Raw genomic sequence first — 23,966 nt, 5'->3', positions numbered from 1 at the left:
TTGAGAAAGGCTTGTACCGCTATATATTTCCCTCTCAGGACTGCCTTTGCTGTGTCCCACAGATTTTGAACTGTTGTGTTTTCATTATCATTTGTTTCCATGAATTTTGTCAATTCTTCTTTAATTTCCTGGTTAACCCATTCATTCTTTAGAAGGATGCTGTTTCGTCTCCATGTATTTGGGTTCTTTCCAGCTTTCCTCTTGTGATTGAGTTCTAGCTTCAGAGCATTGTGGTCTGAAAATATGCAGGGAATAATCCTAATCTTTTGATACCGGTTGAGACCTGATTTGTGACCCAGGATGTGATCTATTCTGGAGAAGGTTCCATGTGCACTAGAGAAGAATGTGTATTCTGTTGCTTTGGGATGAAATGTTCTGAATATATCTGTGATGTCCATCTGGTCCAGTGTGTCATTTAAGGCCTTTATTTCCTTGTTGATCTTTTGCTTGGATGATCTGTCCATTTCAGTGAGGGGAGTGTTCAAGTCCCCTACTATTATTGTATAATTATTGATGTGTTTCTTTGATTTTGTTATTAATTGGTTGATATAGTTGGCTGCTCCCACGTTAGGGGCATAGATATTTAAAATGGTTAGATCTTCTTGTTGGACAGACCCTTTGAGTAGGATATAGTGTCCTTCCTCATCTCTTATTATAGTCTTTGGCTTAAAATCTAATTGATCTGATATAAGGATTGCCACCCCAGCTTTCTTCTGATGCCCATTAGCATGGTAAAGTGTTTTCCACCCCCTCACTTTAAATCTGGATGTGTCTTCGCATCTAAAATGAGTTTCTTGTAGGCAACATACTGATGGGTTTTGTTTTTTTATCCATTCTGATACCCTGTGTCTTTTGATTGGGGCATTTAGCCCATTAACATTCAGGGTAACTATTGAGAGATATGAATTTAGTGCCATTATTAGCCTGTAAGGTGACTGTTCCTGTATATTGTCTCTGTACCTTTCTGATGTACTACTTTTAGGCTCTCTCTTTGCTTAGAGGACCCCTTTCAATATTTCCTGTAGAGCTGGTTTGGTGTTTGCAAATTCTTTCAGTTTTTGTTTGTCCTTGAAGCTTTTGATCTCTCCTTCTATTTTCAATGATAGCCTAGCTGGATAGAGTATTCTTGGCTGCATGTTTTTCTCGTTGAGTGCTCTGAATATATCATGCCAGCTCTTCCTGGCCTGCCAGGTCTCTGTGGATAAGTCTGCCGCCAATCTAATATTTTTACCATTGTATGTTACAGACTTCTTTTCTCGGGCTGCTTTCAGGATTTTCTCTTTGTCACTAAGACTTGTCAATTTTACTATTAGGTGACGGGGTGTGGACCTATTCTTGTTGACTTTGAGGGGGGTTCTCTGCATCTCCTGGATTTTGATGCTTGTTCCCTTTGCCATATTAGGGAAATTCTCTCCAATGATTCTCTCCAATAGACCTTCTGCTCCCCTCTCTGTTTCTTCTTCTTCTGGAATCCCAATTATTCTAATGTTGTTTCGTCTTATGGTGTCACTTATCTCTCGAATTCTCCCCTCATGGTCCAGTAGCTGTTTGTCCCTCTTTTGCTCGGCTTCCTTATTCTCTGTCATTTGGTCTTCTATATCACTAATTCTTTCTTCTGCCTCATTGATCCTAGCAGTGAGAGCCTCCATTTTTTATTGCACCTCATTAATAGCTTTTTTGATTTCAACTTGGTTAGATTTTAGTTCTTTAATTTCTCCAGAAAGGGCTTTAATATCTCCAGAGAGGGTTTCTCTAATATCTTCCATGCCTTTTTCGAGCCCGGCTAGAATGTTCAGAATCGTCATTCTGAACTCTTGATCTGACATATTACCCATGTCTGTGTTGATTAGGTCCCTAGCCTTCGGTACTGTCTCTTGTTCTTTTGTTTGTGGTGATTTTTTCCGCCTTGTCATTTTGTCCAGATAAGAGGATATGAAAGAGCAAATAAACTACTAAAAGGGTGGCAAACACCCCGGAAAAATGCGCTGTAACCAAATCAGAAGAGACCCCAAATTGTGGGGGGGAGAAAGGGGATAAAAACAGCTTCTGAAAAAAAAAGAAAAAAAAAAGAAAGAAAAAAATTTAAAAAATGAAACAAATAAAAAAATATAAAAAAGAAAGAAAAAATATATATATTTAGATGAACTAGTCAAAAAATGTTAAAAAAGAAAAGGGTAAAAGTTTTAAAAAATTTAGCAGAAGAAGAAAAAGAAAAAAGAAAAAAAATTGAAAAAAGAAAAAAAAATTGAAAAAAGAAAAAAAAATTGAAGTAGCCGCAAGACTAAAGAATCATGGGGAGAAAGCCATGAGTTCCGTGCTTTGCTTTCTCCTCCTCTGGAATTGCTCTGCTGTCTTAGGAATTGAACCTGCTTTCTCCTTGATAGATGAACTTCGTCCTGGCTGGATATTTTGTTGATCTTCTGGGGGAGGGGCCTGTTGTAGTGACTCTCAAGTGTCTTTGCCCGAGGCGTGATTGCACCGCCCTTACCGGCGGCCGGACTAAGTAATCGGCTCGGGTTCGCTTTTGGGAGCTTCTGTTCCCTGAACGCTTTCCGTAGAGTTCTGGAGGACGGGAATGAAAATGGCGGCCTCCCAGTCTCCGGCCCGGAGGAGCCGAGAGCCTGGGGCCCCACTCCTCAGTGCGCCCCCAGAGGACAGCACCCAATCACTCCCGTATCCCCAGCCTCTAGCCGCGCTCCGAGCTCACCCAGCCCGCGACCAGTTCAAGGTAACCCCGAGCTGAGAGTTCAGTCCTCGGCTCTGTCTCTGCAGCCGGCTTCTCCGTTCTAATACCTGCGAGCTCTCCGACACTCCGACACCCCCGATCCTTCTGTGACCCTGCGGGGCCTGGGGCCACGCTGGCCCCGCGTGGGCTTCACCCCGGTTTAGCCCCTGGAGCAATGTCCCTCAGTGGAACAGACTTTTAAAAGTCCTGATTTTGTGCTCCGTTGCTCCGCCGCTTGCCGGGAGCCGGCCCCTCCCCCCGCGGTCTATCTTCCCGTCGTTTTAGATTCACTTCTCCGCCAGTCCTACCTTTCAGAAAGTGGTTGATTTTCTGTTTCTAGAGTTGCTGTTCTTCTCTTCGCTCTCCCGTTGGATTTGTAGGTGTTTGCAATGTTTAGATAAGCTATCGAGCTGATCTCCTGCTACCTGATGTAGTCTCAGGCTGCTACTTCTCCGCCATCTTGACTCCTCCCCAATAAATTCTTTTTTCAAGTTCTTATCAGTATATCCTGAAGATTTCCTTAAGTCCTTTGTTGACCCTCCTACTCACTGTGTGCAGAACATGCATTTATAAAGATCTCATGGCACGATTTGGTTATAGAGTATTGTAAAAAATGTAAAGAAGCTTCTTCATACACCTCTAGGGAGGAGGACGAGACTGAAACCTCCTTGTGACTTGAAAATCATTCTTTTGTTTAAATGCTTGTTTTTACAAATCCTCACTGATTCATGCTACATAAAGAACCTTGGACAGAGGGCATTCAGCTAAGAATGCCACACTCAGGTGGACAAACGCGGGAAGCTTTCCCAAATCTAGAGTGGAAATAACCATCCCAGGCATGCACGAAAAATCAAATAAATGCATTATGCCCAGAAGAGAGTATTTACATATTTGGAGTGGGGGAAATGACACCTTTTTTTATCATAGTAAAGGATTCCAACTTTTAGCTCTGGACATCCACCCATGTATCTGTCTCTCCTTCTCCCTTCCACGTTGGTGTCCCAGGAGAAAAGTCAGCAAAAGGAGAAGATTTCTGCCAAGATAGAATCTCTGAAAGAAAAGATCCCTTCTCTGTCCATGGCAATAAAAGCTTGGAAGTTGCAACTGGAAGACGATCACGCCTTTCAGCAGTTTAACTGGAAGGCCAACATGGTGGAGGCCTGGATAGGTATGATGTGTAAGGGGCAGGAGATGTGCTGGTGAGTTCCACTGATAAGTTCTGGGATATTCTCACTTCCCATGGGAAGTGACTCTTACACTTTCTGGACATAATTACACTCACATTTGTGTGCTTGTGTGTGCACACACACCTCAGAAAACATGCTGATGGGTGACTGCAGCCCAGAATTCCAGAAAACACATTTTTGGGAAGTTGGTGATTTCATCTGTGATATTCAAAAGGACAGAGTCGTGGCAAAACATTATTTAAAAAAGCAGTGTGTTTGATTACTCCCAACTTATGTTTAATCTACAATTTTCCTTTTTTTTTTTTTTTTCAAGATACTCAGAAGTTCCCTTGGCTCTAGCTCTGTTCAGTCAGTTCTATGCTGCACATGTCCAAATAACCCATCCATCAGCCCCTACTACTCCCATCTTCCAATAAATGATCCACTCCCGAGTTAGGGGGCTCTCTTGTGACATAGAGTAAATATTTCCTTTCTCCCTACCAAGGCTGATGCTAGAGCAGCTACCTTTCCCCTCTAATCAATCATCTTTGCTCTTTAGCTGAGAAGGAAGCAAGTCTGAAGACCAATGGCAATGGGACAGACCTCGCTGCCTCCCTCACTCTCCTGGCAAAGCAGGTGAGAACAGGGCTGCTCCTGGGCAGGTGCCAATCAGGTCCATGGCCCACATACATGGAAGTTAAACACTAGGATTAGCCCATTCCCCAATTCTGTGGTTTTCTTGTCTGTAGGATCTGAGATATTGTTACTTTTTCCTTTCCCAATATTGGTAACTTGCTAGTTTTTTTCCCCCTCTCCCTCCTACCAGTCTTGCTGTTGCTAAGAGTACATCATTTTTATTAAATAACCAACTTTGTTTTTTTTAATTTTTCTTTGTTATATCTTTTTATTATTTCCATGAATATATTTTACATTTTTATCATTTTATTTCACTTTCTTTGAGATTAACTTATTTAAAAAAATACATTTGTTGAGGTAAATATTTAGAACATCAAATACGTAGGCATTCTCCTTTTTAGCATTTTGATGTAAGGTTATAAATTTCCCTCTAACAGAGCTTTGGCTGCACCTCACAATTTCATATGTTACTTCTGTTATAATCACTCAAATAAAATATTTCTGTTGTTTATAATTAATTATTTAACTCATTGGCTATTCCACAGTGTACTTCACTGAATTTTCAAACATTTGGGAATTTTCTCATCTTTTTTGATATTTATGGCTAGCTTAATTCCACTTTATTTTAAAAACACATTCTATATTGTTCTAGAAGCTAGAGTTACATCCAGCAAATGGCCTCTTTTGGAGAATAGACTATGTATAGTTGAAAAGAATGTATGTATTTTAATAGTGGTTTATATTACCTGTCAGATTTTGGTTGTTAATCATGTTGTTTAAATACTTTGTTATTTTTATATATTTTGAAGCTAGTTTCAAAGTTGTGTTGACATTTCAAATTATAAAGCACCTTAATGAATTGATACTTTTAATTATGAAATGTTCTTTCTAATAATATTTCTTTCTTTTTTTTTTAAAGATTTTATTTATTTATTTGACAGAGAGAGAGCTCACAAGTAGGCAGAGAGGCAGGCAGAGAGAGAGGAGGAAACAGGCTCCCTGTGGAGCAGAGAGCCTGATACGGGGCTCGATCACAGGACCCTGAGATCATGACCTGAGCCGAAGGCAGCGGCTTAATCCACTGAGCCACCCAGGCGCCCTTCTAATAATATTTCTTGATTTAAAGTCGTCTTCTTCACATACTAGAGTACCAGTTTTTGTTTGTTTGTTCTATTTTATTTTGTTTCTGAAGTATATATCTACTTCCATCCTCTGGTTGTTTTCTTTTCTTTCTTTACATTTATGTCTTTGTATCCTATATTTTTGTTGTTGGTTTGATACATTTATACACTGCAAAATGATTGCCATTGTAGCATTAGCTGACATCTGTATCCCATTATGTAATTACCACTTCTTTTTTGTTGTGAGAACATTTCAAATCCACTCTCTTACCAAATTTCAAGTATGTAATACAGGACTCTGAGCTGTAATCATCATGTTGTACATTAGATCTCCAGAATTAGTGATTCCTTTAGTTAAAAGTTTTTATTCTTTGATCGATGTCTCCTCATTTCCCCCTCTTTCCAACCCTTGGCAACCACCAGTCTACTGTTTCTCTACGTTTGACCTTTCTAGATTCCACTGGTGAGTGATATCAACAGCAATTGTGCTTCTCTGTCTGACTTGTTTCAATTAACATATGCTCTCAAGTTTCATGCAAATTGTCACAAATGGCAAGATTTCCTTCCATCTCATGGCAGAATAATATTCCATTTCACATGTACACTAACACACACACAACACATCTTCTTCTGTTTATTTGCTGATGGACATCCAGATTGTTTCCATATCGTGGCTAATGTGACTGATGCTGCAGTAAACACGGAAATGTGGAGTGTCTTCATATTTTAGATGTGCTTTCTAAAATTTCAGAGCTAAGTGTTGTTTATCTACTTTGATCATTTTATTGGAATAGTGAGTCCATTTACATTCAAAGTCATGTAACTTGTGAATTTTGATTTAAAGCATTTGTATCCTCCCCCTCCCCTGTTCCCACCCCTGCTTTTTGGCCAGGGACTGAAATGATTCAAGATATATATATATATATATATATATATATATATAATATATATATAATTTTTATAATTTAAATTTTTATTTATAAAATTTATATTTTATATATATAATTTATATATTTATAAAATTTATAAAATTTATAAAATTATTTATATAATTTAAATTATATAATTTAAATATAAATTACATAATTTTAATTTTATATATATATATAATTTATATATATATAATTTTTCTTTTCTTAGGACTTGACCTTTTCAGGTAGCTCTTACTTCTAGGGCCTTTTAAGGGTTCAATGAAATCCCTTTTACTGGTGCTGCTCCTCAGTGTCCTCGGCTCAGCACCGTGACACCATTGAGGACTCTACTTAGTATCTTTGACTCTTTGTGACTGTTTTCTGCTTGGCTTCTGGGATTCCTATCTTATAGAGTTTAGGAACCCATAGATGCCTCAAGGGGGAAACAGGCAGAATATTGAACCAAATTTTTTCTACTACTGCTCCAATCCTGGCTTCCCAGTTCGCCAGAAACTGTTTAGTCCCATGAGATGATCAAGAGCTCTGAGCAGCCGCTTTCCTTCAGTCTCTTGGCCTGTGTTGCTCACGTGTCACAGGGAAGGGTGACAGAGAATATTACTCTGATTTTACTTCTATTTCACCTTCCTAGAGTTTTGATTCCTGAAGTCTAGTGACCTGAGCTGTGTACCGATCTCATTCAAACAGCTAATGTGTTGTACTTTTATCCAACAATTAAAGTTGTTCTCAAAGGGAGAATTGTTTAAATACAAGCCACCTTGTTAAAGCTGGAAGTGTGGTGTCCAGAATTTTGTGGTTTTGATATCAACACCACAGTAAATGTGTAACTGGCCTCTCTAGGGGAATTGTTGTTAGTGTGTGTGATCCAAGATCTCTAGCAGTACACTGCTACTACTCAGAACACAAAATCTAACAGGGGATGTAAGAGACTGAGGAAGGGTGTGAGCTGTGGGAAACATTTAGTTTGGACTCCAAAAATGAAGATCATATCATGCTCCAACATTGTTTGACTATTGATTATATAGCTAACCTAAGCTCTGATTATAAAACATGCATCCAGGGACGCCTGGGTGGCTCAGTTGGTTGGACCACTGCCTTCGGCTCAGGTCATGATCCCAGAGTGCCGGGATCGAGTCCTGCATCGGGCTCCCAGCTCCACAGGGAGTCTGCTTCTCTCTCTGACCTTCTCATCGTTCATGCTCTCTCTCACCTTCTCTCTCAAATAAATAAAATATTTAAAAAAAAAAAAAACATGCATCCACCAGAATTTAGACATAACTCCAGCCACAAATGTTCATGTAGGTCTCTAAGTTATGTTTCCTTTTTCTTGTCCCTCTCTCTAATTCTTTCCTAGACCTTATCTGGTTCATGATAAAAATCTGGTGGAACCCAGGTGTGAATGGTCCCTGGGAACCTACATTGTTTCTCTGTTCACAGCTCCTCTTTGGGTCTTTCCCAGGACACTCTGGATGCCAGTCTGCAGAGCTTCCAGCAAGACAGACTGTCAGAGATAACTGACCTAAAGGACCAACTGGTGGCTGCTCAGAACAGCCAGACCAAAGCTATTGAGCAGCGCCATGACGCTCTGCTGAGGCGCTGGGAACAGCTGTTGGAAGCCTCTGCAGCCCACAAAGAGAAGTTGCTAGAGAAGCAGCTGCCCTTACAGCAGGTAAAAAAAAAAAAAAAAGTCCCAATCAGGCCTCAGTAATCTGTATATTAGTCATGGATTCCAGAAATGGATTCTACTGGAACTCTTGTTTGGGTAAACTCTAGACATTTGAATGAGGGCATGGAAAGGATCAGGAGGCATTCTTATTGAACAAGAAGTAATCAGGTATTTTTCTAGACCATTTTTCAGTTATCCAGCTGACTTGGGATGGATGCCAGGCACACGTAGCTGAAGAGCAGAAAGGTGGATTGTCCTAGCATACAGAAAAACTACACTGGCCGGCAGGAGGCAAGGCTTTCCTTACATTGTCCTCTAACCAAATGAAAGGAGCACTCAACAAGGGAAACTTGAGTTCTCATCTTGTGTTGTCCTGAGCTGGGAGACCTTGTGTATGTCACTTCACATCTCTGAGCCTTGATTCCTCCATTTATGACATATGAGCACATCAGCACTCTCTCCTGCTGGTCTCTGCTACAAAGAGACCATGGACCTGAGAATGCAGCGAAGGCACTAAGCTCTCTATAGGCTTCTGTGATGACAATGTTCTCTCTAGTGGTGGCTGTAGGGTTCGATGTTGATCATAAAAAATAATCAACAATAAAAGGAAGTCAAGATGCTCAGTGAAATTACCGGGCATTCCTAGACTGTAAGAAGTCTTGTACCAGGCAGCAAGTCAGGGTAGGTAGGGAAGGGAATTAGGAAACAAACATACAGATAAAAATCAGTCAGTCTGGACCCTTAACTAATTATTGAAGGGCTTGGTACCTACAGAAATAAGTCCTAAGTGAAAAATTAAATCAATTTATGGGCAACTTTACACACATATATGCGTTCTACATAGAAAGACGTTTTACATTTTGATTCTATTTTGCTTAACTTTCAACCTCTGCAAAGAGGTTTGTCATTTGGTTTCCTGCTTATAGAATCTTTATAAAATACAGAGACGATCCATAATATTACAGAAGTGATACAAGGTACCTTACAGGTTTTTGCGTCTTTCCTGTGTAGGGGCCATATCAGCTATCTCTGTATGGGCCCATTTTACAAAGAGAGTGCTGAAGTGAGTACAGGGTAAGATGTAATGGTCTAACACCTTTGACATCCCTCTTCCATTTGGACCAATTTTCTCCTCCTTAACCTCCATATTTGGGAATGAAAACTCATTTTCACATTTGCCTTAGGGAAGTCTCTTGGGAAATACAAACTACTGACCCTTATTAAGCCTATGGTACATTTTAATCTAAAACCATTTTTGGTCACCTACTGTTTGGAACAATCCATACTATTTCTCTTGTTCAGAAATTCAGACAGTTCAGTCATTTAAAACATCTGGATAATTTCAGACCATAACATAGGGATAAGGGTACAGTTTAGACGATAGGAGCTGGGTTGAGCCCTGAATAAATTTCAGAAGGAAAGCAAGAAAAGGACTTGGTACAGACCAAAAGACACCAGAGAGGCGTTGGCTTCAGAAGACAGAAAGAAGGAGCAAGCAGAGTGGGAGAGACTGGACTAGCCCATCAGTGATTTCAGATTGAATGATTCACCCATTCATTCATTTAATGCCTGCTTTTGCCTGTTTGCCGTGTGCCAGGAAGAACTAGGGCACACACTTCAGAATAAGAAACCATTAAAACTTATCACCGGAAATGGACCTTTCATCGTTTGGACTCTTGCTGCTAAAACAACTCTAGGAGTCCTTCAGCCTCTTTACTTGTAGATGACGAAGACTTGACTAGTTTCATATCAGGGGACCAGGACCTGAGCAGTGCCTCAGATGCACCCGTGCGCCCACTGACTTCATGTCCTCAGTGGTTTCAGTTCTGTCCTCTTGGAGAGCTGACCCTGAAAATATTTGAGTATGGTCTTTATTTGTTAATCCTTGGTCCTCTCTCTTGCTGAGGGCCTTTATCAGGAAAGATGGAGAGGACTTTTTTCCCTGCAGGCTGAGGAGCTGTTCATGGAATTTGCACACAAGGCTTCCGCTTTCAACCACTGGTGTGAGAATGCGGAGGAGGACCTGTCAGAGCCTGTGCACTGTGTCTCCCTGAACGCGGTCCGGCAGCTGCAGAAGGATCATGAGGCCTTCTTGGCCTCCTTGGCTGGGGCCCAATCTGACTTCAACAATCTGCTGGAGCTGGACCAGCAGATTAAGGCCTTAAATGTGCCCTCCAGCCCTTACACGTGGTTGACGATGGAGGTGCTAGAGAAGTTCTGGAAGAACCTGTCTAATGTCATCAAGGTAACGGCACACAACAGAGGCTTTCTTTCACTGTGGTGAGGATGACAACCCAACGTATTATACAAGTTGTGGGGGGATCTTTGGAGAAAGAAAGGACACAGTTAATAACTATGCTGGGTCAGCAGTCATGAATAGGAACTGTCTAAGGAAATGTCAGAAATATGCTCATGGTGGGTACAACCCTACGCCCCAGCATTCAGACACTCTCATGCCTCTGGGTGTTGAGCAGTGATTCAAGGAAGCAAACATGGGCTCCAGAAGGTGACTCTAAACATGGGGTATGAAAGTTCATGAGGTTCGTGTATAAGTTCACAGTCTATAGATTCCCCACAACCTTAATTTATTCCCACCTCCCAAGTGCCTTTTTTTTTTAATTTTTTTTTTGTTTTTATTTGACAGACAGAGATCACAGATAGGCAGAGAGGCAGCCAGAGAGAGAGGAAGGGAAGTAGGCTCCCTGCTGAGCAGAGAGCCTGATGCGGGGCTCGATCCCAAGACCTTGGGATCATGACCTGAGCCGAAGGCAGAGGCTTTAACCCACTGAGCCACCCAGGCGCCCCCCAAGTGCCTTTTTTATGTGTTTGTGTATAATTTTTATGTGTATAATATTATTCATCATGGAAACTATGGAAAACATTGAAAAGTTTCACAAAGAAAAAAAGTCACCCAACTACCACCAATTTTATTTTATTTTTTTAAAGATTTTATTTATTTATTTGTCAGAGAGAGACCACAAGTGGGGGGTGGGGGGGCGGCAGCTTGTTGGTACTTTTCCCTTTAGGGCTGTGTTTATGATCATTTAAGTGAAGATTTCACCTAGAAAAAAAAATGAGCAGAGGACGATTTGCCTTTATTACTAGCTTATTTGTTACTGGGCTTGGGCTTGGTGACACCTGCAACCACTGTGGGGTGTGAGGGGAGCCTCCTGCCCCTTTGCAAGGAGAGGTGGGCGGGAGGAAATAGCACATGCTTCCGGAAGACGTGTTAGACTGGGGTGAGGGGAGCGTGTAGGAACCAGCTATTTTACTGCAAAGAAAGGTCTTCAGTGTTCATGCCACTATTTGTGATTCGGGATTTTAGGAACGGGAGCAGGAGCTGCAAAAGGAAGAGGAGAGACAGGTCAGGAACTTTGAGATGCGCCAGGAGTTTGAGCAGAACGCCAGCGCCTTCCTTCAGTGGATCTTGGAGACCAGGTGTGCAGTGACCCCTGCATCATGGCGGGGAGGAAATACATGCCTGAAGGGAGCGGGAGGGGGTCCTAACAGCACCTATGTGGTCCTAAATTCACCAGATCCTGTGCGTGCTTCTCAAGCCTGGAACTGATGGTTTTCTAAAGCAATCTTTGCAAAACCAAGAAACGAGAATGTCATGCCACTGCCCATTGTCCACATGCCCATACTCTCACCTAAATACTCTCATTTTTTATTGCTGTTGCCTGTGATTAAGTCTGAAATGACATAGTCCCTTATGTTTGCACTTTACAAAGTGCTTCTATATCCATGGCCTCCCTAACTCTCCCTGCGACCTTGAAAAGTGTACAGAGCAGATGTGATTACCTCTGCCTCCAAGTGTGGGAAGAAGTTCCGTAGACAAATGGACTCGCTCAAGGTCACGTGTGTATTTATGGGCATGACGAAAGGCAGAGCCTGCTGTGAGCACCTGCTGTGAAGCTGTCATGCTGCCTGATCACGAAGCGTGGTGAGAATCAGTAGATACTGTACGCTAATTGATTTTATTAGAGGCAGAAGACCTTCTACACGAAAATAGCATTTGTCATATGTTCCGGGGCAAATGACCTGGAAAAGAAGAGACTTGGAGGGTTTTAATACATTAGAATAAAGGTCAAAGTTGGTGGACCCTATCCAGTAGGTGGGTCAGAAATGGGGACTTTTGAGAGTGGAAGGGGGAGTTTAGACAATCCGTGATATACACTGTTCCTACGAACCCAACAAGGAAAAACCAGACAGCGGCAAAAGGAAAAGCTGTGTCACAGCTAAAAGCTATGGGGCAGAAGGCAGCGGAAGCACAGCTCATCCTCCTCTCCCTCTGGTTGGGTCCCTCATCCCCTGGCAGCGTGTGCCCAGCACTGAGCACATCACCTGAAACCAGAGCTCTTCATCCTTAGACATCCTTAGACAGCAGCTGCACAGAGGCTCTGAGTCTCTCCAAGATGGAAAGCAGTGAAAAACAGGCTCCTATTAGGTTGAGAATATTTCATGAATCTAGGGAAAGAAGATCATTGAAGTAATTTGTGTTAATGTGTGATTTCTCTTTTCTCTCATTTGATTCCTGTCTGGACCTCCATGCCCAGGGCTTATTTTCTGGACGGGTGAGTATCTTATGTTATTATGTTTGTTTTGTTCCATTCTGTAAAACGAATAATAAGGAGGACTTAGCGTCTGGCATCTTCATCATCACCACCGTCACCATCAGACCCAGAGGGTGCCTGACTGAAAGGGTGGGGTGGGGAGAGGAGAACCCAGCGTATCAGACTGTCTGCATCCCACTAGGGGGCATCTTAACCTCATTAGGTTCAGGGTATGTTCCGAGTAAGAGCCATGAGGAAGGGACAGGCGCCTTCTTGCAGACAGGGAAGAACAAGGGCAGACCTTCCTTCTCTTCTCATCCATCTAGCAGCTTGCCAGTTGGCAGAACGGTTCAGTTTCCTGAAAATCTGGTGTGAAAATTCATTTCAGAGGAGCCGTATAATAGACACAGAAGTAGAGAAACATAGGGTGTCGGAATAGGTCTGTCTGGGTGAAATACTGACTTCTGATATCATGAACGGCATTTCCCTCTGGTTCATAACTAGGTCTTTGCTCAAAGAAACAGGAACTCTGGAATCCCAGCTGGAAGCAAATAAAGTAAGTAACATTTGCTTATTAGCTGAGATATGGCCAGAATTATGAGGAGTGCAAGGGAAATGCTTTAAAGGCAGCCCCCGTAGTACTTTTAGGTAAAATCCCCAGGCAGAAGGTCCAGGGCCTCAGGGTGTAGTTGCAGAGCTCTCAGCGGCTTGTGTTCTAGCCTCTTACTGCCGCTCCATGGGCACGGCCTTTGGTTTACCTCAGTAACCTCGACTTCTGTGTCTATACAATGGAGTTCATAATACGGGCGTCACAGTCACTGTGATAATTAAGAAAGAAAACAGGTGCAGAAGCCGTCATCATTGACAATCACTTGATAATATAAGTAAATCCAGATGGTCTCTCAACAGCCGAGTGAAGCAACGGGCTAAAACAGTGTTTCTTAACCTTATTTTCATTTCTGCTCCACCTCAAGGAGAACATTTAATTAATTAAATCTAATTACTCCCTATGAAAGGCCTTCAATCATGAAGAGTAAGATGCTGTCAGGTAGGGCCGATCCCTGGAAGGTCGCAAGCCTTTGCCCCGTGTAGTACACTCAGCATCTCCATCCTCCCTCATCCTCAGAACCTGTTCCCTCCTCTCCTGCTCAGGAGAAAGCATGGCCTGGATGCAGGCGGTTGACATCAGATGTGCCTGGAGGACAGGTACATCCTGTGGCAGTCTGTCCACGTGGTGGCAGGGGAGCCGGCTAGAGCTCAGCCAGTCCCCACTGCACCTCGAGGTGCAGATTGCTGGGAGCCAGCCATGCAGACGTGCTGGGAGTACGCCTCCTCTCTGCTGCAAGATGTAGCTACTAACCCTTAGATTGATATATTACACATGACCAGAATGACCGAGGTCACATCTCCTAACCTTCCCCCATTGCATAAGCAAGGGACAAAGAAGTGGATTTCCTGAGTGGTTCATTTTCCACAGAGGACAGGAAGAGTTCCGAGAATAATTTTTAAAAAAAGAAAAGAAAAGAAAGAAAACAACTAGAGGAAACTCAAGCTCATCAGCTTTTTCTCTACTATCCCTTGGTTTGAAGCCAGTACCCTGCATGACTGGTCTCTCCTTCTTGGCTTTTCTAGCGGAAGCAGAAGGAGATCCAGGCCATGAAGCGCCAGCTGACCAAGATTGAGGATCTGGGAGACAGCCTGGAGGATGCGCTGGTCCTGGACATCAAGTACAGCACCATCGGGCTGGCCCAGCAGTGGGACCAGCTCCACCAGCTGGGGATGAGGATGCAGCACAACCTGGAACAGCAGATCCAAGCCAAGTACTGCAGACCCATGACTGGGGTTGCAGGGTGTGGGTGGGATTAGGTGTTGGAACTTAGCCCCAGGATCTAGAGATCATGGTGCTGAATGAAAGAGCTGCTTCAGAGATAGGACACGCATTATCTCCAGAATCAAAATTCTTTTTCTCTCTTTTCTGTCCCACAGAATGACGATTTCTTTTTATTTGGGAGTCTATTATGAAACAGGAAACCATGCTCCCATCCCCCTGAAGCTACTCACCACCCAGTTCTCAGAGTCCCTTCTCCATCTTATACAGTCCCTTCAGGAGACCATCTCTTTTGTAAAGTCCCTCTCAAATGTCTAGAATGCAAGAAATATTCAAGGTGTAGAGCCAGAAAAGCAGAATTCACATGTTTTTTTTTTCTAAATAAATTAATTACATCAAAGCAGCTTTAGGTCTTGGAAATAATGGCAGCATTATTGTCTATATTGGGGATTGGCAAACTTTTCCTATAGAGAGACTGATCATAAATGTGTCAGCTGTGGTGAGTCCTGTGGTCTCTGCTGTGACTACTCACTCGCTGTTGTAGAGAGAACAGGCTACTGACAGCCCACAAATTCATGAGCGTGTCCATGTTTCAGTAAAATTCTATTTACGGACACTGAAATTTGAATTTCATGCAATTTTCATGTTTAATGGAACACTTCCTCTTTTGATCATTTCCAACCATGTAAAGAGGTAAAACCCATTCATAGCTCACTAAACCGTACAAAAGCAAGTGGCAGACTAGATTTGGCCGATAGGCTATAGTTTGCCAGCCCTGAATTAGATGACTGAGTGGCCTAATACCCACTAGCATCCCTCTCAGTTCCACATGGCATGTCTTCTGCTGCTGTTTTATTTCTTGAGTTAATGCATGTTTTTCCTTTCAGAGACACCGTAGGTGTGAGTGAGGAGACACTGAAGGAGTTTAGCACAACGTATAAGTGAGTATAACTTCATAGTCGGTCAGTTCTTTATTTTCCAACCCATTCAGAATGAATCTCCAAATAAGTAAATTTTTCCCCTCAGTGTTGGTGTGGCAGGATCTTAAATGAAAACCTAGACGTCTTAATTACCTTCAGGTCATGGCTTTCAATAGGTCTATGAGATTCCTGGACTTCAGAAAATACATTTATCCCATGCTCAACATTTTACTGTCTTTTCTCCATTCACTGGGTTGAAAATAATTTAGAAACAGGGGCAAGCTCCCCACTCCATTCTCTCATGACCTGTGATGAGTTAAAGCCTCAGCTGACCCAATAAGGACTACTCTTTTCTGTTCTAACCTGGTTCTCTATTGAACTTGATAAAACGTTTTTGTTCTTCAGACATTTTGATGAGAATCTGACCGGGCGCTTGAGCCACAAAGATTTCCGGTCCTGCTTGAGAGGGCTCAATTACTACCTGCCCATGGTGGAGGAGGATGAACCTGAGCCCAAGTTTGAGAAGTTCTTGGATGTCGTTGACCCGGGCAGGTAAGAAGAAGACCAAGGGCCAGACCATCATAAGGGATGGGATTTGGAGGAACAATCACAGAGGGTAAAATGATCCATGAAACATCGTACCGACTCATCACGAGAATAGGAAGACACAGACTGTCCTACATAAGTTGGGCAGGTTTTGGTGCCTTGCGGGATTAGCTCAGAAGTTCATGGCACTGACTCCAACTCTGGCACAGCTTCTGTCATTTGCTCAGTCCCTGTTTTCTGCTTGATCTATGAATCTCACCTTGTTCTGAGAATGGACCTTGAGAGAAGAATCCTTCCGTGTGTGTAAGGTTGTAAGGAGACCTGCATGATTTGGAGGCTGACGGATAGGAGTGGGGTTGTGTGCCTGTGCGGGTGGAGTACAGTCATGGAGAGATCCCACCACTGTAAGGGATGAATTCTTTCTAATGCCAAGGATGACAGAAGCTTGAAAAACATGAAGTGCCTGGGGATGGGTGCTGATGGAGACTCCCAGAATGTGTAGAGAGTCCAGCCAGAGGGCTCATGTGGGCACAGAGGCTGGGGCTTAGGAAGTAGCATTTACTTTCCTGCAAGGGCATGAGGAGTGGGGTCAAAGTAGAGGTCGCAGCCCCCAGTCTCAGAGTGGGGAGCCCATTTCTCCCACAGGAAGGGCTATGTCTCCCTGGAGGACTACACCTCATTCCTGATCGACAAGGAGTCTGAGAACATCAAGTCCAGCGATGAAATCGAGAATGCTTTCCAAGCCCTGGCAGAAGGCAAGGCCTATATTACCAAAGAGGACATGAAGCAGGTCAGATTCCAGTTGCGTCCACTGTCACTAAGCTTGTCTCAGGACTGGCGGCCCACCATTGGCAACTACCCTCCCCCACACATCTTTTTGTTGTTGTTGCTCGTACATTGTCCTACGTAAGTTACCACTTGCTTCACTCACCATTTCATTTTGCGTTGTCCCAACTTGAAAATTAAAGTCATTCTCTGATGACCGTAAGGGTCAATTCCAAATCTGAAACTCAAGTTTTAAGGCTATTTCTTTTCCCACTTCTTGAATAACCTAAATTTAGGGAATGGGATGAAGTGTGTAGTCCAAGTGAGATGGGACTCCTCAGGTAAGGGCTGAGTTGAGAAGATGAACTGGATGTACTCATTAGAAATTACAGACTTCTGAGAAGGTCTGTGATGGGAACAGGGCGGGCTGCTGCTCCCCCATCTCTCTGCCCCCTGGGTCCCAGGTTCGGGGCATGTTGCCAGCCCCAAGGAGCCAGCTTGTTTTAATCCCTATGGCTGTATCTCTTTCTGCTTTTTTTCAGGCCCTAACTCCAGAACAAGTGCAGTTCTGTGCCTCACATATGCAGCAGTATGTGGACCCACGAGGCAAAAGCCACCTTGCCGGCTATGACTACGTGGGTTTCACCAATTCCTTCTTTGGAAACGGAGAAGCAGCTTTTCCTGAATCATAGCAAATCTTGGTGTGGTGGGAAGTACTGGGGGAGGAAGGAGACAGCAGGTATGGGGAGGAGGGAGATAGTCTTGTGTGTGTGTGTGTGTGTGTGTGTGTGTGTTTATTACACTTATTAGAACACCTGGACAAATCTCAGCTTGGGGGATAGAAGGCATTCACAGAGCTGGAGGAGAGAAAGCATCACAGACTCATTTTGTATGCAACCTATCACTGCGCTGGGGACAAGCTCTCTATTTTTTCTTTGTTGGATTCTACACATCTGTACACATTTGTTTTGTTTTGATTTTGAAATAAAACATTTCCTTTTTTAAAAAAAAAGTTCATTTTTTAAAGTATTTCCTTTTAATAGGGCAATGTGAAGTCAAATGTTACTGACACACGTGAGCATCTGTATTTCTGAGAATTATATTGTTCTCTAAAGGCAGACAGCTAATCACATCACAAACAAGGGTCATGGCGGAATGGATAAAGTCCAGGATTCACATTTGTAACTCACAAATGGTTTCTCTTGAGGTTTGGAATGCGTATAAATTCTTATATTTGAAAATGAAGATATTTGACATTCTGGAGAACCACAGTATTTTATCTATGGAAGAGGAAGAAGACCAGCAGTTGTGCTCTTCTCAATCTGCCCCTTCTCCATACTTCCATATGAGAGGACACCATTAATCTCAGAATGACAAGGCCGTGGCTGGGCAGAGATTTCTTTGCCCTCCATGGCCCCACACTCATGCATACATTTTAGTGTGATGAAAAGAAGACTTTGGTTGACTTCTGCCTCCTATTAGACTAAGAGTTAGATTTATAAAATGAGGAATTAAGAAAAAAACAAACAAACAAGAAAAGGGAGTGCTGTCTCCAAAGAGCGTTCAAGCCAATGGCGACATTCTGGCTGGATTTGTAAAAGCCGGCAGTGTTGTTTGCCAGTGAGAATCCTTCCATCACATCTCTGCCTTGTGTGGAACTACTGGTATCCTGCACGGCCTTCACCACCAGCCCATGAATATTCCCCCCTGACTCCCACTTTGTCTCAATCTCATCCTTTGCACAAAAGGTAGTCCTTCTTCAGTCAGGGACACATTCTTTCAGGAACCATTCAAATGAATTTTGGTTAAAACTAAAATGCTGTCTCTGTTGCTAATAATGTATAAGTGCTTTTTACTGATTTTTTGCTTGAACAGTTGGATCCTATTGAACATGATAATTGAAAGTCCTTTTTTAAAAATTTGGTTATGAATGATCAAGAATGGTTGCAGTTGAAAAAAAAAAACATCAAAAATCAGGGTCATTGATATCACACTCACCAAGAAGTATGGGGACTCCAACAAATTTGTGCTTATAATGACCAGGGCGAGGTGAATATGGCTGTCTCTCCTCCCAACCCCCGCCAAGTATCTGCAAGACCTAAATCCCATTATTACACACGTGATAGGTGAAGAAATGCTCTTGATGGCAAAGGGCTGTTCACATCTCATGAAAGAGACTGAATAGTTTAAAGGCCAGAGAAGATAATATTTGTCTGAAGAACCAACGAAACGCCATAAGAAGATGACACCGTGGCCGTCAAATACAGCTCCTTCTGAAGTCAGATCCTGACCACCTGGGCATGCAAGCAAAAAAAAGCAGCACACGTAACTTGGTTGGGTCTGTAAATATTCAGCTCCTAACAGTCAGCACTTTTACCAAATGTTCCTTGTGATTTGCGATTAAGCTCCTCCCAGTACTCATCTTTCCTTGACCTTCTGTTCACTTACTTTAAACTGGAACCCCTGACTTATTCTTATGAATTCTTTTCCTTTGCAACCTATAGATTAGAGCCTGTGTTTAAGCCCCCACCCTACAGCTACATCCCTGAGTGTTTTCATGATCCCTCCTGCTTGAGATCCAGGCCCTTTCTGCCATCTGACTGACTCTCCTACCTCTCTCCAGCCTGTTCTCTTCCCTGGACTCTGGCTTCCTTCCTCCCAAATTTAGTTTCCATGAGGTTCTAACTAGAGGCTATGATTCTTCCCTGAGGGTGTGGAAAAAATATGGATTCCTATTTGAGAAAAATATCCCCTTAATGTAAGTTCTCTCTCTCAAATCGTGCCCCCCTGCTCCCTCATTGCTGAATTATTCGAATCCTGCATTTTCAAAATCTCTTCTGTGTGTAATTTTCTTCATCTTCCAGCCCCACTCTCCATGTTCTGGTCCCTATGTCATTGCTTAGGACGACGGCAGTGGATTCCTTACTGATCCCTGCCCCTGTTTCCTCTCTGCCGGGCTCTGTCATCCTCTCTGCTGCTGGATTAATCTTCCGAAATCGGTTCCCAGATGCCACTCTGCTCTCTGCTCAGAGGCTTACTCTCCCTGATGAAGGCATCAAGTCTGAGGCAAGGTATTAAAACTCCTGTCTGCCAAGAAGTCTTCACCCAAACTAACTTAGCATCTTTTGGGACACAGTTTCAATCCCTCCGGACAGCTCGCCACACTCGAACAGGCCTAGACTGACTCTCGTCACAAAGCTTCAGTTACTCTGTTCCCTCTTTCGGAATATACTCTCTTCCCACTTAACTGCAGTCAAGACTTACCCACCCGTTAGGAACACATTCAAGTACTACCTTAGACACGAAGCCTCTGCTTCTCCATGCGATTAACCTCTCCCTAAACTAAAAGCCAAAATCACTCTGCTTAGCACATTAACAGTAAACTCAGCTCATATCTATTGGAAGATCATTATGATCCTGGTCTGGTGCTAAATTCTTTGCATGCATGGTCCTGTTCAGTAAGCAATGCAAAACTGCAAGGTTACAACCATTTTACAAATGAGGACGTGGGGGCAGAGACCTAACCTCACACAGTAAGTTACAGGACCTGTATTCAAGCTCCCCCGTGACAGCCGTGGGGCTTTACCCTTTCATTGGTCCCTAAGCATGCCGGAGCCGAGCACTGTATACTGCAGGCAGGAAGTGAACTCCGCAGGAGAACACGTCCACAGCAGAACCAACAGGACGATATCCATGCTAGGGAGGGAGTCAAGGAGGAGGTCCTCAACACCCAAGATTATGAGGCCGTCACAGAGCAATGATGAGTATCAAAGAAAACAGGAGATCTACGTCTTCTCTGAGATACAATCTACCAACTGGGAAAGCCAATGACAAGGAAGAGCACAAAGGGACAATGAGTCAGAGGATAGTGATACAAAAATAATAATAAAGGGGAAAGAACCCCACGGGGCAGAGAAAACAGCCCACCTTTTCATTTAACAGAGCATTCAAGCTAATCACTCAAACAGATTCCTACCGAGTTTCAGATCTTGGAAGAGGATCAGAGGTGGGATAGTCTAATGATGCAGTAATTTAAAAATCTCTACAGTACCCCTGGATAGGACTCCAGACAGAGCTGCTCTGAACTCGAGCAGGCCAAACTGCTCTCAGCTTGTTCGGCAGAGCTGGAAAGTTCTTAAGGAGCTGGACTTCCGCAGTGGTGGCGAGAAAGCGGGAGTTCAGATTCCGAGCTCATTTCGAGTTTATCTTTGTGTACGGTGTAAGAGAATGGTCAAGTTTCGTTCTTCTACACATAGCTGTCCAGTTTTCCCAGCACCATTTATTGAAGAGACTGCCTTTTTCCACCATAAATTTTTTCCTGCTTTGTCGAAGATTATTTGACCATAGAGCTGAGGGTCTATATCTGGGCTTTCCACTCTGTTCCACTGGTCTATGTGTCTGTTTCTGTGCCAGTACCATGGAGCTCAGTGCGAGTTAAGCACAGAGCACTGAGAGAGGAACCCTGCTCCATATTCCCCAGCAGCCCTGAGGAAGTGCAAGCAGCAGGATGGGACTCTCCCAGGGAGTTGTGGGGGGAAGGACAGCTTTGATCTGAGACCCTGAGCATCTGGTCTGTTTTCCTGGGTTCCTGGTCTCAGTCCAGCCAGCGCAGAAGAGGCGGTGCCGCTGGGGGAGGCTTCATCCTCTATGAAGAAGTCTCCCTCGGAAGGCGCTCCTCAGGGCCGTCTGCACGGCCCGATTCCTCAGACTGTAAACGATGGGGTTGAGGAGGGGTGTCACCACGGTGTAGGTGACCGCGATGAGCTGGTCCCGCTCCAGGGAGTAACTGGCTTTGGGCCTCAAGTACATGAAGGAGGCGCAGCCATAGTGGACAACGACCACCGTGAGGTGCGAGGCGCAGGTGGAGAAGGCTTTCTTCCGGCCCTCGCCAGACGGGATCCTCAGGATTGCCGTCAGAATGTGGGCGTAGGAGACGGTGATGAGGGAGAAAGATACCAGGAGGACCAGCAGGCTGAGGGTAAGGATGCCCAGTTCACTCGGGCCCGTGTCCCCACAGGCCAGGCTCAGCACCGGAGGAGTGTCACAGAAAAAATGCTGGATCTCGTGGGAGCCGCAGAACGGGAGGCGGAAAATGACTAGAGTCATTCCCAGCCCGAAGAGGTACCCGCCGAGGAAGGAGGTGCCGACCAGCTGGGAGCAGAAGGAAGGGTTCATGCGGCTGGCATAGTGCAGTGGGACACAGATGGCCACATACCTGTCGAAGCCCATGACAGCCAGAAGGAAGCAGTCGGTGCAGGCCCAGGAAGCAGAGAAGAACATCTGGGCGGCACAGCCCGCATAGGAGATGGTCCGGCCCCCCATGACCAGACCGGCCAGCATCCGAGGAATGATGCCCAACGTGTAGCAGGTCTCAGAGAAAGACAGGAAGGAGAGGAAGAGGTACATGGGGGTGTGCAGGTGGCTGTCCAGCCTGATGACCACGATAATGAAGACATTGGCGGTCAGAGTAGCGAGATACAGAAGTAGGAAGAGGGCAAAAAGCAGGAACTGCTGCTCCCTGAAGCTGGAGAAGCCCAGGAACACAAAACCCTTCCAGGCAGTTGCATTAGCCTGGCCCATCCTGAGGGGACCCTGATCGACGTGCTGACGCCTTCCGCCTGGCCGGCCGGCAGGTGCCTTGCTTCCTTAGAAGGCAGGATGAGGCGGGTTCTCCTTTCTTTGTGCCTGTTGTAACTCAGAAAGAAACCTCTCACTGAGACAGCAACCAGACCTCAGGAAGGGATCGATGGCACCAGACACATAGACGTACAAACCCACTCCCACTCGCGTGCAGGTACGTGCCCATGTGCGAGGACACACGGTGTGCACACACGTGCCCACACACACACTACACAGAGAGACACACGTAAAGCACTCATCCCCGACCACGCCCAGTTCACACGTCCAAAACTCTGTGCACCCGTATTTGCCCCGATGACCGTGTCCATCATCCACTAGTCCGTCGGGCGTGTTACGAACACCTGCCTTCCGAGACAGCACATCAATAAGCAGATGGTGCTCCGGACTCCCATTCATACCGACATCCTACAGACACCCACGTAAGAATACAGACATGGGCACTGATTCACCCGGTTAGAACAGGACGTGGGGCAGCTTGTCGGATATTATTTTCTAGGTCAGGGGACAGAGACAGGACAGAGAAAAAGTGCCTGACTCCTAATCCAACATTACTGCCCCCAAACAATGACAACCCTCTGACACCATGGGACACACATACCCATGAACACTGTCACAGTCCCTTATCTCACTGCCCTCCCCAGAGCCCCTTCCGTGTGGGTCCCGGCCAAGCACGGACGGAAGCATCAGACTCGGGGAAGTGGTGGACTGCTCAGTGCGCAGATCCGCTGTGAGGCAGTGCTGAGGCTGGGAGACAGGGCAAGGGGAGGCTCTCCACTCAGCCAACAAGGCTCATGGGGAGGAGAGCCCTGCTTCTCAGCAGCCATGCCCCAGATGCCTTGGCACCACCCTGCCTGCAGGGGAAGAGCCCTGAGACCCGTCTCAGATGCTTCTCTGAGCAAAAGGTGATGCTCTCAGGTGGTACCAAGACAGCCTCTGCACCTGTGGCCCCAGGAGGTGCGTCATCTCTGCTTCCGTGAAACAGCTTCTGTCTCCGAGGGGCCCCAGTCCCCGGGGTGCTGTTTCAGGACGCACTTCCAACTGCCATTAGCTGTGAGGACTCCTTTGGGGAAAGCAGAAGAAGAAATGGGAACACAGAGATGCTGTGATGGTGATTTAAACAATAATCCCATTACGTACTAAATATTATATTTGCTATTTTCACACGTTAAATCTCTTTGAAAACTTAAAATAACCTGGTTTAAAAAAGGGTTAACAATCGCGTTTTATAGAAGAGGAAACTGAGCCTGAATGAGTTTAAGTGACCCACTCCAGATCACAGAACTCAGATTCATTCTTTTAAAGTCTCCCCGTGAGATGTACAGTAAGAACACAGGGTTCGCCTTCCCCTGCTTTTGTCTCTAGCAGAGATGACCCTTTCCAGGGTGTGCCCTGTTTCAAAGGCACACACACACTCACGTTCAAACCCGAAAGCACCCTCGTTCCTCAGCCTTACCCTCTTCCCACATCCTCG

At 44.5% G+C, this 23,966-nt stretch overlaps 2 protein-coding genes across 2 annotated transcripts in view; one reads left to right on the top strand and one right to left on the bottom strand.

Moving 5' to 3' along the window:
- SPTA1 (spectrin alpha, erythrocytic 1) overlaps nucleotides 1-17,547 on the top strand; it is a 72,053-nt gene extending 54,506 nt beyond the window's left edge. The window contains exons 40-51 of the mRNA XM_045982893.1: nucleotides 3,731-3,893; nucleotides 4,451-4,527; nucleotides 8,037-8,246; nucleotides 10,192-10,488; nucleotides 11,569-11,681; nucleotides 12,800-12,817; nucleotides 13,301-13,352; nucleotides 14,429-14,616; nucleotides 15,512-15,565; nucleotides 15,950-16,096; nucleotides 16,736-16,880; nucleotides 17,398-17,547. Coding sequence (XP_045838849.1) covers nucleotides 3,731-3,893; nucleotides 4,451-4,527; nucleotides 8,037-8,246; nucleotides 10,192-10,488; nucleotides 11,569-11,681; nucleotides 12,800-12,817; nucleotides 13,301-13,352; nucleotides 14,429-14,616; nucleotides 15,512-15,565; nucleotides 15,950-16,096; nucleotides 16,736-16,880; nucleotides 17,398-17,547 — 1,614 coding nt within the window. The remainder of the gene's footprint in view (nucleotides 1-3,730; nucleotides 3,894-4,450; nucleotides 4,528-8,036; nucleotides 8,247-10,191; nucleotides 10,489-11,568; nucleotides 11,682-12,799; nucleotides 12,818-13,300; nucleotides 13,353-14,428; nucleotides 14,617-15,511; nucleotides 15,566-15,949; nucleotides 16,097-16,735; nucleotides 16,881-17,397) is intronic.
- Nucleotides 17,548-21,493: 3,946 nt separating this feature from the next.
- Nucleotides 21,494-22,435, bottom strand: LOC123927472 (olfactory receptor 10Z1). The gene has a single exon (XM_045982068.1). The coding sequence runs from the start codon at nucleotides 22,433-22,435 to the stop codon at nucleotides 21,494-21,496; it is 942 nt and encodes a 313-aa protein (XP_045838024.1).
- Between the last annotated feature and the right edge of the window lie 1,531 nt (nucleotides 22,436-23,966).

Source organism: Meles meles, chromosome 17 (genome assembly GCF_922984935.1).
Source record: "Meles meles chromosome 17, mMelMel3.1 paternal haplotype, whole genome shotgun sequence".
Lineage (NCBI taxonomy): Eukaryota > Metazoa > Chordata > Mammalia > Carnivora > Mustelidae > Meles > Meles meles.
Note: the sequence above shows the minus strand (reverse complement) of the source record. Positions and strands in the feature narration are given on the sequence as shown.

Coding starts and splice junctions, on each gene's coding strand:
- LOC123927472 (XM_045982068.1), bottom strand. CDS start 22,435: ATGGGCCAGGCTAATGCAACTGCCTGGAAGGGTTTTGTGTTCCTGGGC.